The sequence below is a fragment of the Magallana gigas genome, chromosome 4 (assembly GCF_963853765.1).
Source record: "Magallana gigas chromosome 4, xbMagGiga1.1, whole genome shotgun sequence".
Taxonomy (NCBI): domain Eukaryota; kingdom Metazoa; phylum Mollusca; class Bivalvia; order Ostreida; family Ostreidae; genus Magallana; species Magallana gigas.
Window position 1 is genome coordinate 29,105,185 of NC_088856.1, and position 14,123 is coordinate 29,119,307.

The following is a 14,123-nucleotide window of genomic DNA, read 5'->3' on the forward strand; positions in this document are numbered from 1 at the left end:
CACTCAGATGTGACTGTACACCATATGGCATTTGTTATGCATATATTATGAAGAGAATATATGTAACATTTGGAAACTTAGTTGTCCAGTACGAAATAAAAGGCCTGGGTACACAATTTGTTGAAACTGAAAGAATTCAAGTTAAAAAAAATTGTGATGAGAATTGCAAAGGTCACAGACGGGTTCTTTACGGTCAACGAATTTTTAGTCTCGTTTCGTTGGAGAGATTTTTCAATTAATTCTGATCTACCATATGTCAAATTAGAAGAAAGACCTTTAATTTGTTCGTCATTTTGTGTTAAAAAGGGGGCATACTCCACAGAATGCAATGTCCTAGTCATGGACACTGCAGGAAAAGAGTTGTTGGAGTATTCTTGTCCCAGGAGTAAACCAAGTGGTGCATCTTTCAATTCGGATGAAAATATTATTGTTTGTTTAAACTATGAATAGCTAAAACAAATAAGATTTGATGGAACGTCAAGCTGATTTATCAGGGAGTATGATTTATTGACAACCCCGAAAAATAGTATATCTTTCAACCAGAAGGTCACCTTTTGATTACATTTGAGAGTAAAGTTTGTTTTCCTCCTGGAAATTTTTTTGACGAGACAATAATGTGTGTTTTTGAAGTTTTGACAAAGTAATTCTTGCTATAGATCAGCAGATATACAAGTCATTTTTTTTTATTCTATGTGCGTTAAAATTGAAACGATGTAATACATATATTTGCAAAGTAGCTTTTCACAAACACAGAATCAAGATCCGCTGATGTAAATGTTTTTAAGTGTGATATTGCTGTCCATAATTGATTAAAACAATCTTTTATTTTTTACCTAGTTTTGGTCTTGTTTATAAATTTATTTTGTATTTTATGTAAAAGAGGTCGGCATCTTTTAAACAATCTTTGGCTTTTCCTAAAGCGTCTCCTCCTGGTGAAGCATAATGATGTGGTTACTATGACGTGGTTATAGAAACCTGTATTGTCACAAACTTAAGAAAAGGGGGAAAGTACAAAGCGATGATTTTTTTTAAAATTTTGCTGGAATTTATGTCAGCAAGTTTATAATATCTTTAACACATACATGTCCTCAAAATCAATGCTATATCTATATCTTGAGAAAAATTGTAATTGGTAAAAACCAGTTTTGCCTCGCGGCACAATGCACGACGTCAAACCTTTTTTGGCTATACGTCGTTGTAAAATCCTTGACATCGTTTACAATAAAATTTTGGAAAAAAAGGAAAAGGAGCAGATCCTTAAATCTTTGGCACTCTGCTCATGTCCCAAAATATATGTTAAATAATTTGCTTTAAAATGTTTTAACATGGAATACGTATATTTTATTTACCGTACAAAATATGCATGATAAATCAGATATTGATGTAAATCACTGGATTTCGTGTTCTAGTTATTGAATAACAATGGATACTTAGTCTAGTATTTCGATTTCTGGTTCTGATGATTTACTCCTTAATGGGTACACGAAAAAATTGCATGTAAGAAAGATTGATGTTTCTGGATATTTTTAAAATATGACAATGTACCTAAAAAAGAACAATGGTCTGTTATCCTTATTCCTGCTGATGATACGTACCCATAACATCGGAAAACTATTAATGACAAATACAGCTATTGGCACACTTTATATGACTGTTAATCTATGACGAAAGTAAAACAAATTCATTTGTTTCGCCAAATAGCGAGTTATTAATTACACAGTCTAAAAAGGAATCATTTCGTTGTCCAATATGTCAAATATGTCTCATCAGTTGATAAAGTATTTGAAGAGTATTCAGTACAGACCGTGTAATAGGTCAAAATTGCATTTTTGAATTAATGTAGAAATGATCTCACTTTTATTTCTTTGTTTGCTTACCATGTATATAAGATTAGATCCTTGCTCGAAATCAAGGACTATGGCGAAATTAATGAGCATTGATTAATTCTAATTTTTTTTTAATGAGTAAATAGTCCCAACCTTAGCAATCAAAATACAAAATTGAAACAATTTTTTTAAAATTTAAATTAACAAAGTTACAGCTCCCACTTTGAGAATTATATAAGGAGTCCAAAGATAGTGGTCAAGAGACATAACTTTTGAAAAGCGTGAATTGAACTATTTACATATAATTAAACATATTGAAACTAACATATCAAGCTGTTTTTCCCTGCTTGTTCTTTGAACATTATTTGTTATTAGGATTTTCTTATAAGTTTATAGGATCAACATCAATTGTATAATTTATAACTGTTGGATATCAAAGTAATACCATTTGATTAAGTCCAACCATTTTTCAAAGCATTTGCATATATAAGGTTAAATCAAAGTAATGAAAGTACTGGAAAGCGCAAAGCCGGGAAAAAAGTGTTTAATCATAGACAGTCTCTTCTGCGGTATATTTTATCATTAAATCTAATTAAGTCTCTAGCTCGCATTTTATCATACGTAAAAAGTAGCGTGTTCCAACATAATTTAATTTTAAGGGTGTTGTCATGGACGCCGATTCAAATGTCACAACAGTATTTCATCTTAGGTCACGTCAAAACAGTACTGAGGAAAAATAATTTCCGATTTTTCCTTCGAATTTGGACCATTTCCACCTGCGACAAGGGATAACCTTTTATGTAATGAAAAAGCATGTGTAAGTTGTCAGAATATTCAAGTTTTGTAATAATGCAAGATCATTTGAATTTTTTATGCATGGTTTTTTTTAGGGGAGGATGCATGAAAAGTTCTTGACTTGTGGTCATGTGCTTTTCAAGCACACGTGTAACTTCGACGTAACAAACTCTCACGCCATGATGGATGCACGTGTGTTTTTGCTAAGTTATTCCAATTATTGCTTAACACATAATACACAACCAAATGCATATAACACATATTTTCCCCGCGGGGCTGTAAAGGAAGCATATGGGCAATATGCCGTCTTATTTTGATTGTTGTATTCAAAATCGTGAAATTAAATCATTATTTTGAATAAGATCAAAAACTTAGTATTATCCTTTAAAATAGATGTCAGTGCAATAAAATCGGGTAGTACATCACTGCCACATTGGTGCATTATCACGTGACAACTATAAATAGCTTACGTATATTCCTTAACATAAAATGAGATAGAACAACACTACCCCGCGGTTACCAAAATAAAATAAACATACCAAGTGAAGGCAAAACATCTCAGTTTAATCAAAACCGCTGCTAGAATCCTATGTTTTTCCTTATTAAAAAGTAATTCATCCGGTTCTCGTAAAACCTTCCCAACTTTTATAAAGTTTGCACCGAAAACGGCAAATTGCATTAAAACAACACACAACATGTGATTCTAGCAGCACTTTTCAATTCAAGCATTGATCAAACTAACGATACGTATAAAATTTCAAGTTCAATATACACGGGGTAGTGTTGTTCTAGCCGGATTTTTATATCGTAAACAACGACAGAGGAAAGCCTGGCCGAGAAATAAAAGCAAATTTACATACCTTTTAGCAAATGATTGATAAAACTAACATCTCCTCCAGTATTCTTATGTTCAATTCTCAATAAATCACACCACAATACTTTATTAGAGTTCTTAGATTAGTTATATTTTGAATATGTTTACAATGCTTTCCGATCAAATTCACACGACATTCAACTTTTAGTAATGACGTCATCAATGTGTAAATCTACGTAATACAAACTAATTTCTGGCAAAAATTGTCTTCAGTATTTTTTATTTGTTTTTGGTCTACGTTTCTTTGTTTATATATTTGAATATGCACATAAAAACGAAGATTTGTGATTTCACGGAATTACATGTAACTCAAATTCCATATGCTTCCTTAACACCCCCGCGCCCCAAAAAATTCTAATTGGAAAGAAATCATCATCATGAATGTGGTATCTTTTGGAGCACCCACATCCGATATATAATAATAATATTCATTAAATGAATTTATTCCAAATTTAATACTGATAGAACAAATGTATCTGCATGCAGGATAACTCGAAGATATGTTCTCCCTACTGCACAGTTATGAGTTCTCCCGAGTACGACTTCTCCAGGGTACGACTTCTCTTGCATCCGCCAGTAGGTGGCTGTATTTCGGAAATGCGAAATTGAAAGTGGAAGTAGGGTCAGAAATCTGGCGACAAAAAAGCGCTACAGCTATGCTTAGCGCTTTAAAAAGGAGTTGTGACAGCTGTTTTATTTGTAATTATTTTTGTTTGTTTGTTTGTTTTGGGGCATATTAGAGACAAATGATGTGAATACACTGTAATAAAATGAAAAATAAAATAATACAGGTTTTTGTCCACTTTGATTTTTTATCTAAATATTGTTGATCTTCTGCATTTGCATTCACACTAATTTGATTGCCTCATTCCTTTTGAAAACACTGTTTATCCTGGATAAGCTATGTTTTCTCTTTTGAATAAAAACGACTGTAATATAGTCCTGAAATTGGGTCTTTTTCTTCGATGATTTCAAGTTCTAACACTGACCTGTATGTTGTACTGGGAACTGCAAAGAGATATTTAACAAATAACACATAAAATGAATCTCAATCCATCCGTCCATCTTCCTATCAAATAGATCGAAGAAAAAAAGTAAACGTACGTAAATTAAAGGCGACCGGAAGTTCTCTTAAGCGGGGAAACAATCCGACAGCATTTAGAAAATACTTGTACCCTTCCGGTCGTACCGAGCCGTTGCTGTTGTGTACACCTACATTTATATATGAAATAAGATCAGAATATTTATCAATACAAATCATTAATTATTTTTTAAATTTTAAAGGCGAAGCTATGTTGGAGGGGACAAAGTCATGTGTATAAAACTACATCAGATGTTGGCAAAGTGGAACTTCTATTTTAGTAAAAATTATCAAAAACATGCCCCATTTCATCATAATAATGCTAGCATTGTTTTTTTGTTTTACTTATTTTACTTTTCATTCAGTCATTCATATTTTTCTTGAATTTTAAGCCCCCTTCCCCCACCCTCCCTGTGTATGCATTTGATCCCTACTCCTCTTCTTTCAGTTGTATATGACAACTTCCAGTGTACTGTATTTAATCATGCATGCAGTTATTTTCCAACTACTGTGACTTTGTGTCCTTGCTAACTCACATTGATGGTCTCGTTTTTTGTGACGTTGAAAGAAATAACAAGTCAGGATCCCTGCCACAGCAGACGACAGCATTCCCAGCAGGAAGGCCAGCAACTCCTGTGTCGGATATAAGTCATATCATTAATAACCTCTATGATACATGTTTTAAGTGAAACGAAAGGTTGAGAACACTTTTACCAAGATCATTAAACCATTTCATTGTGGATGTTATGATGTACTACATGCATTACTGGTAACTGTTCGAGATTAAAATGTCAATAATTCATTGTAAATTAAACGTAATTAACTAACATAAAAATATGTAATGATTTCTTACCTCAGCTGCCATTCGATGCAAATACAGGAAGTAATATAAAACTAAGAAAAAAATAAACCCTAGCTATAGCTGATGAATACTTTCGATATAAAACAACATACGCATGTCCCGGTATTCATAAATCCACAGATGTCCGCTAACAGGATGTACAACTATGCTGATCATCAAAAAAAAAATAAAAAAAGATTAAATATTTTCCGCGTTAACAATAGTTTACTTGGTTCCTGTATCTCGTTACAATTCGGCGAAAAGTATGGAATATTGCCTACGAACATTTTCCAGTGACTGGTTTTAATGAAAAGAATTATCGTTAACGATTCAAAAGAATTTTTGCAAGTCAACAGATAATGTAAATTATATAATCCTGTTTGTGCTGTCCATTTTACTTTGTATTTTGTAACATAATGATAATGAAACTTGATAATAAGGTCTCATGCGGGAACGATGTTTCACATCATCTGTTTGTAATATGGATGCATGTGGAAAAGCAAAAATCGCAGATACGGAATATGTCTGAAATCATTATAGGTCTCTTTTACGTAAATCATAAATTGAAGTTATTGTGTTTTGAAAAGCAGCGACAATAGATAAAATAAATCTATTTAAAACAGGCATGGATTCACAAATACGTATTATTTCCCTTTTATCTCTGACGATCACCATATCAGCTTTCGATTTCTATTGTTTCGCTCATCCCCCCCATCACACACACACAGTCCATATAACTCTATTTATGCTTCACCGTATTCAGGTATCTTATTTGACCGAACACGTTAAATTGGTTAAAAATGTTTTAGAAACATTCTCAAAAAATATTTCGGATAACCACTGGTATTTTGTTAGTTGTTTTAGAAACTGATAAAAACGGGAACACGTCGTTACTTTTTTGGAGTAATATTGATTATCTAATATGCTGGATGTAGTGCGACCGATTTCTACAATATGAAGACATTATGCACTTTGTATGAACGACACTATACGTGTTCGACGTGCACTCGAGGTTAGGTAGCCCTATTTGTGCAAAATAATACAGATACCTACCAGAGAAAAAAGAAGGTAGAATTTCTTTCAATATGTGCCCTAAAATCCAAAAGGTGTTTAAGGTAGCTCATTACATATACATGTAGACTTAGAATTTTTAAGACATTACTTCACAAGGTGGCGATTCAAATGGTTTGTTAATTTGTTTGTATCAATCGGTTTGAATGAATATCATCATAACTCAGAGGTTAAAGTATCGGGCTTGGGAACCGCACATCAGTTTGAACCCGCTTGTCGCTTTTGTTTATGTTATCTAAGTTTAATTTTTGAAAATATAACTTTTTTATCCAAAATTACACATTTTTTCGCCTATTTGACTAACAAACTTCTTATTCATCAACCAATCATCATAATCATGTAATTTTCTGCTGATTTGAGAAATTATTTCAAGATGTAGTGAGTCATCTTAAATCTAATGAAAATACAATCTTGTACATATTTGTGTATTAATTAACTAGATTGTTCGTTTTCATTCTGTTTTTTTTTTTAAAAAAGGATAATGACTTCAACATTATGTTTTAAATTATTTGTTAGGTGTAGTAAAAAAAAGAAAGCGCACATTTTCTCGTCGATTTTTGAAGAAGAAAATCTGTCCACAGCCGTCGCCCACAACAAAATTACTATGTTTCATGCAATATCACATGATAAAGTTATAATGTGATTTTCATGGTGTGCGACGGCTGCGGACATAGTTTTCTATTTAAAAAAACTTCTAAAAATGTAGATACGTCTAAGTATTAAGACAAACCATTTGTAGATTTTAATGTATAGGTGTTCTTATGTAAATAAATGTTACATTTCAATTTTTGTGATATTTTTAATATAATTTTTTTTTTTCAAAACAGGGCTAAATATGACTTAAACTTTATGGTTATGTATGTAGGATATTTAATAATAAGAAAACCTAGTAGGAAATATGTGAAGAAGTACATTTCTCACATGAAAGCTTTTGTTAAATCTAATGCTCTCTTTTCTTCTTTCTGTTGCAATCTTTAACAATACCTAAAAATCATTACATCAAAATTCTACTTCTATTAAAGTAACTATTGGTTGCATACCTGGTCATAATATCCCCCTTTCCCAAAAAGAACATATTCGACTAATGAGGTCCAGCGTACTTAGTATCATTCGATTTCGCCTACAATATAGCGCTCTTACAATTTAACATCAAACTTTTTAAATGTTATACAATATTTATTGTTAAAGTGAATTAAAAAACGCCATTTACACAATCACAATATTAAGAGAGCTTACATCATTAAAATCTTCAGATTTTGCAAATGATATAGAGGAAAGAACTTTGTATGCAATAAAAAAATTGATATTTTACTATTTGAACTACGTCCAACAAAAGAAATCCGATTAAAATTTTGTTCTAGAGGTAATATTAATAGTACCATAATATCAACTGCTTTATATACAGAATTCCATATATTCAGTATCCTGAATTTTTGACAAATCAGTGGTTACAGACATCATCTTAAAATCAGTACCTAGGTTTCGAAAATTATATTGCAACCTGTAACTATTTTTAGTACTTTCCGAAACGGGTGTAGGCGAAATTATGGGGAAAGACGCTATACCTCTTTTACCATTATTATCAAAACCGATTTGGTTTGACTTTTCCTATAGCGTCACGATCATTTCTGTCAGCTACGTCATGCATAAATTATACACGCCGCCGGTGTGAAAACTATATGATTGGTTAACTCCTATTTTTAGGCCGAGTTAACAGTATACGCTTATGCAATGCCAGAGCTGAAGGATTTCTCAGAACAGTTTATTTCCCCCCAATATTATTCATTCAAAATCGACTATCCCGTATGTTTAAATTCTGTGCTAAACTCTCTCTCTCTCTCTGTGTGTGTGTAAACGGGCGTTAAACCATAGCCTCAAGCTACGGTCCAGAGTACGGCGTTATAAAAAATATAATATTTAAAAGTTTCATGTGCTAAGCGTTCATTTCATGTAAATACCGTAAATGTATAATGCACATGTATTACCTACTAACTTGCCAGTCAAAGTGATAGGTATGAATTCCTCGATTTCTACACCTTTCGATCGGCAATCGACAGTCAATAAAAGTATTGAACGATGGTGTGAAAGAACGAGACGGAAGTGGAGAGTGCAAGGAGGTGTGTACATGTGCGTCTTCATTAGGCAAGTGTCCGATTCGTTTCTCTTCTGTTGCCCTATCACTTTTGGTGTAAATATATATACTAAAATATCCACAAACCATTTACTGCAGATTTCTTTATTTTACCTGTCTCTGAACCCCCGATCACCCGCCCCATACATGAACACTGGTTTGTTTACATGCATAAAAAATACAGTTCTTGATCCGCTTTCCGAGTACGGTTAAAGGTTGTTTAATAGGAGAAAGTTTGGGGCGGGTAAAGCTACAATTATTAACAGTAGTAAACTAAACTGCTAAATGAAGAATTATTTAAATGGATTATTTGCACAAAATGTGGTATGGTATGATGTAAATATTTTTAAAAAATAGTGTTATTTTTATACGCGGCAAATTGCCGTAAAGTTTTTTTGTACATGTAAGTATTGTATGCACTGTAGCTTTATATTTTCTAACCCAAAATTTAAACACAGAGCTACAGCTATATATGTTATGTACCGTATGTATTGTTTAATCACAAGTGTACGAAAAATAGCCCAATTTCGACAGTCACGAGTACCCATGTGAATTTTTCATTCTCTGATATGTTGTTGTTCTGTCCGTGCATAATTTAGTCTTAGTTAACCAGCAGCCAATCAGCGGTAAGCTGAATCCACCAATAAAAAAACTGTGGTTAAGGTGCGGGTATTGTTTATGTATGACGTAGCTGAAAAAGTTAAACGCGACGCGATCGGAAAAGTCAAACCAAATCGGTTTTAGTAATATCTATGAAAACGTAGGCCTATTTAAAGAAATGACAATGATTAAGTAATTTTCAAGGTAATTAACATTGCATACATTTGTATGTAATTATTTTCTCTTTTTGCTATAGATAAACGCTGTGAATTCCAATTGCATAACTTTTTAAAACTATGACGAATATGGGGACTGGTAGGATCTCGTTTTCGTAAAACCGGAAACAACCATGTTTACGAATTTATTTCGAAAGTGAATATTTTCAACGGTTTCTACAAATGGCTGAGTTAACAAGCACGCAGACGGACCAGGAATCGTTTCGTTGTCCAATATGTCTCGAGAGGTTAAATATTCCTCGATATTTGCCATGTTTACACACATTTTGTGAGGTATGCATTCAGACATACATATCAAGTACGGCAACCCGAGAGGAAAAAGGTGAATTCAATGTCATCAACTGTCCAGTGTGTAGACAACAGATTAAGGAACCAGAAAAGGATATTTCTAGTGAAGATTGGGCGAAAAGTGTCCCGCTTAATAAGTGGATTTTGACCATGACAGCGAATTCAGAGACTGATTCAGTAATCAATTGTTTGGTTTGCAAACGAAAGAATGAAACAGTCCTGGCAAATCACTGGTGTAAATCATGTGCAGAACCGATTTGTGATGAATGTAAAGATATTCATTCACGAATGCCGATTCTACAGAGTCATAAAATTGTCGAAATGAACAATACAGAGAAATGGAATGAAGCCATTGACATAGATGAGAACTGTGCCAGTCACAAAGGAAAAGTAGTTGATATTTTTTGCCGTGACCACGACAAATTATGCTGTTGTGTGTGTTTTGCGAACCAGCATAGGCGTTGTACAAATTTTGATTCAATTGATGAAATTGTAATGAACCTTGATAAAAGCAATACGACAGACAAACTCAAATCGCTATCAAGCCTCCAGGATTGCATTATGGAGCTACAGGAAAACAATAAGAAACAAACTGATGCTCTGGGTGCTTCAAAAGACGACATTTGTTCTTCATTTGCCAAGAAAATTGAAAAATCAAAGATGCTTATCGACCAAGCTCATGAGCAGTGGCGCAAACGTTTCGAGTTAGAACATGCTCAACACACAGACGATATTGAAGTCGTTTCTGATGAGCTGAAACGTTTTGGTACTACAGTGACTGAAGCAAAAGCAATGCTTTCCTCTGTCCTAAAAAGTGGTTCTGACCGACAGATTTTCCTTGTGCATTGGAAATTGTGCTCTCAAATTAAGGACCACTTCCATCGTTTGAAAGCGTTGAAAATTTGGAACTTAGCCGCATCTTACAGTTTCGAAACAAAACAGCTTGATAATATTACCGAGCCGATGCAATTTGAAGATATTACATTGTTAAAAAACCAATGTGATGCAATACGACGAATATCTGTAATCGATAATACTCTGTTGGATGGAATAGGTTTACCAAGTCCTAAACCGTGGTTAGTAACCAAGGACTTAATGAAAACAACCTTTCAAAAGATATCGGAATTTGAAACAGTAGGTATTGCGTATTTCGGCATATTCATTGATGAAGAACGAGTTGTTATTTCAAACGAAAGAGAAAAATCATTGAAGGTTTATGATACTTCCATTATGGATGGAAAATTGGTATGTACCCATAAATGTGATGACATTCCATTTGACATGTGTTATGCATATGGCATGAACAACATATATATAGCATTCGGTCAATTCGTTGTACTGTATGAAATAAAGAATCGTGGTCTAGAATTCACTGAACTTGCAAGAATTCCAGTTGAAGGAACTGTAATAGGAATTGCAAAAACATTAGACGGACTCTATACGGCCAATGATTCATCAACATCATTTCGATGGGACGATTTTTCGATCAAATCAAATCTACCGTATGCCAAAAAAGGAGATAAGCCTTTTATTTGTTCGTCATTTCGTGGTAAGGAGGTGGCATACATCAAAGACCACAAAGTCATAGTCACCGATATTGCGGGAAAGAAATTGTCAGAATCCGTCTGTTCCTCGCAGGATCCCAGAGGTTTATCCTTTGACTCTGATAATAACATTATTGTTTGTTCTAACTGTCAGCAAACAGAGCAAATAAAAAATGGTGGCAAACAAAGTCGAAATATAGATATAAGGTATCGTTCTTCATCTCCCTATAACGTTGTATACCACCCAGAAGGTCATAATTTGTTATGTTTTTATCTTACCAAATATCTTTGCATATATCAGATCATGTAATAAGTATCATTGTCTGGACTTACATGGTTGACTGTGGACTTGCTTACATGATTACATTACATCAAATATATAGTTCTCTATTCAATAAAAGAAATGATAAAACTTTGTTCTTATCTTCAAAACCATTCATGTACCTAACTTAAAATGCAAAAAGCGTGTCTGTGAGAATACAAATATCTACTGCAAATGAGATACAAAGAAGAAACATGAAAAAAAAACGTCCCGAGTTTGCAATATAAGGTAACAATAAGTTTTTTTAGCTCTATGATAGATTGATGTTTTTGTTCTTGTTAAAAATGAAATTAAGTCTTGAAATCTATAATGATATCCCTGACATCACAAACTCTTTAACTACATGGAATTCATGCAGTCATTATACATGTATTTTAATGATTAGTAATAATTTGAAAAAAAAAATCAAACCATACTACTAGGTATTTGTAGCTAATTTTGAAATAAAGAGATAATAGAGATTACTTAAGAAATAAAGTACGAGTTTTCGTGGATGTTGCAGAATAACCTCCGAGGTCGAGAAATGTTGTTTTGAAATTTAAAAGCCGAGGCGTTAGCGGGGGCTTTTATATTTCAAACAACATTTCGAGACCGAGGAGGTTATCCTGAACATTCACGATAACAAGAACTTTATTTTTATTCTACTAACAGCCCAGTATTTCTACGGATCGTTACTCCTATAGGGAGACGATCTCGGTCATTTTGACGGCTGTTCTGTGTAACCCCAACGTTTTTTGCATGTATATCGATCAAAGGAACATCTTCAACCTTGGAAATTATCACATGCAGACAACAGGATTTTTAATACTCTTCACTTATTTATAAACTATTGTTGAATTATATTCCCAATATTTTGAGGGCAATATGATACGATTATTACTACTACACGATATATTTTTTATGTAAAAACACCCAGTGAAAATGTGCTAGGCAGGTCCTAGAAACAGCCGCATTGATATCTTAAAAATAAACATTTGAGGCAATATACATTGTTTTGAGTGGAATTAACACGTGCAATTGACATGTCCATCTCTATATCGAAGAATACTTAATATGGCGGTAGTCGGAAATAAAAGGGTAAAAAAAATGCGTATTCATGAATTGATGTCAGCTTTAAGGTTTCATTTGAAAGGGAAAAGTAAAAAGATTTTTATCCATAGCTTTAATATTAATTTGCAATTACTGTACCTAGCACTTGAACCATTTTAAACTATAATAAGTAATACAATAATTATTATCTTAAATGGACTCTGATCTCCCCGATTCTTATTTACAGACTGTCTGAGGCAAAACGTTAAGATATCTTAATTTTGTTTAATCAAAAACATAAAAAAAAACTCTCGATGTAATTGAAATGTCTTTAAGCTGCAGAGACAATTATCTAGATTTAAATGTATGTTATTCAAACAAGTCGTACAAAACGAGTTTTACAAAAATACGTATTGATTCATTACCTGTAAACGCAAGTGAAATTGCATTAAATAGATAATCCAATATCCAGTTGTCTTGATAGGATCAAAGACCCCATCATCACCAAGCACTTCAATGAATTATCCAGGCAGCGGTTCATGAGCCTTGTTGACCTTATTTTTTTGTCTCAATTTCTATCAATGAACTTTGATAGATCGTATGGTTTATAAACTTAGTTAACTGATTTAACTGTACACAAACACGGCTAAATAACACAGAAATTTAAGGCACCTCACAGATCATTGATGTTTTGAAAACGTGTGTTAATGATGATATATTTTATTAGCTTAAGAGACTACCATCCTGTACATTTGATGGTAAAAGTATAAACATTTCGTGAACTGGCTTGTTTCTGCCCAAAACTGAATAAAACCGTTGTCGTAAAAGAAAAGACAGTTAGTATGAGGTTTTATAAATTGTTTTTATGCTTATTACGCATACAAGAGCAGTACAATGCCTTTTAAATTACTAAGAACTGCGCAGCTACAGACTTAAATTAAAAGTTTAAAAATCTTTTAAAATATGATAAGTCATTAGTGTCCACTCGACAACCATTATTTGAGAAAAGATTTAAACTTGCGTATTTAAGTTGAAACTTTGTCTCAAAAGAGAAGCCTATTCTTAGAATGGGTCTTAGAATCGCACGGGATATTTAGGAGTATACTCAAGTTACATTTACATTGAAAAATATATGTACATTTTTCAATTTAAACTATTAATTTTTTGTTTGGACCCCTTCCCTGCTCTGATAAGATTTAAATTTAATTTACACCTATAGAACTGAAAAAACAACCAACTGATATAGAAATGTCTGCCACATTCAATACAGATTGTTTTGAATCGACATTTATTTTTTTTCTATGACAATATAACGTCAATTTGCCGTTATAGACACAGCATTTCTAAGTTTTGACTGGAATTTTTTTTTGTTCTTGAAATAAACCCATGCCGACTGATAAAATTTCTGAGGCAAAGCTACAACAATGTTGTGCAAGATTCAACCCTTTTCTCAACAAATCGTTGTAGAGAGAACACTTCTCTTTT

At 33.0% G+C, this 14,123-nt stretch overlaps 2 protein-coding genes across 2 annotated transcripts; one reads left to right on the forward strand and one right to left on the reverse strand.

Annotated features, from left to right (window-relative positions):
- Positions 1 to 3,922: 3,922 nt before the first annotated feature.
- LOC117680426 (uncharacterized) lies at positions 3,923 to 5,669 on the reverse strand. The gene is made up of 4 exons (XM_011448653.4): positions 5,430 to 5,669; positions 5,113 to 5,209; positions 4,600 to 4,707; positions 3,923 to 4,503 (listed from the first exon to the last, which is right to left on the reverse strand). The coding sequence occupies exons 1-4, from the start codon at positions 5,439 to 5,441 to the stop codon at positions 4,397 to 4,399; spliced, it is 324 nt and encodes a 107-aa protein (XP_011446955.3). The 5' UTR covers positions 5,442 to 5,669; the 3' UTR covers positions 3,923 to 4,396.
- A 3,815-nt stretch (positions 5,670 to 9,484) lies between these two features.
- Positions 9,485 to 11,701, forward strand: LOC136274617 (uncharacterized). Its single transcript, XM_066081923.1, has one exon. The coding sequence runs from the start codon at positions 9,618 to 9,620 to the stop codon at positions 11,595 to 11,597; it is 1,980 nt and encodes a 659-aa protein (XP_065937995.1). The 5' UTR covers positions 9,485 to 9,617; the 3' UTR covers positions 11,598 to 11,701.
- The last annotated feature ends 2,422 nt before the right edge of the window (positions 11,702 to 14,123 follow it).

Coding starts and splice junctions, on each gene's coding strand:
- LOC136274617 (XM_066081923.1), top strand. CDS start 9,618: ATGGCTGAGTTAACAAGCACGCAGACGGACCAGGAATCGTTTCGTTGT.
- LOC117680426 (XM_011448653.4), bottom strand. Junction 4,708..5,112: donor CAAAAAACGAGACCATCAAT/GTGAGTTAGCAA, acceptor ATATAAATGTAG/GTGTACACAACAGCAACGGC. Junction 4,504..4,599: donor TCCGGTCGCCTTTAATTTAC/GTACGTTTACTT, acceptor ATCTCTTTGCAG/TTCCCAGTACAACATACAGG.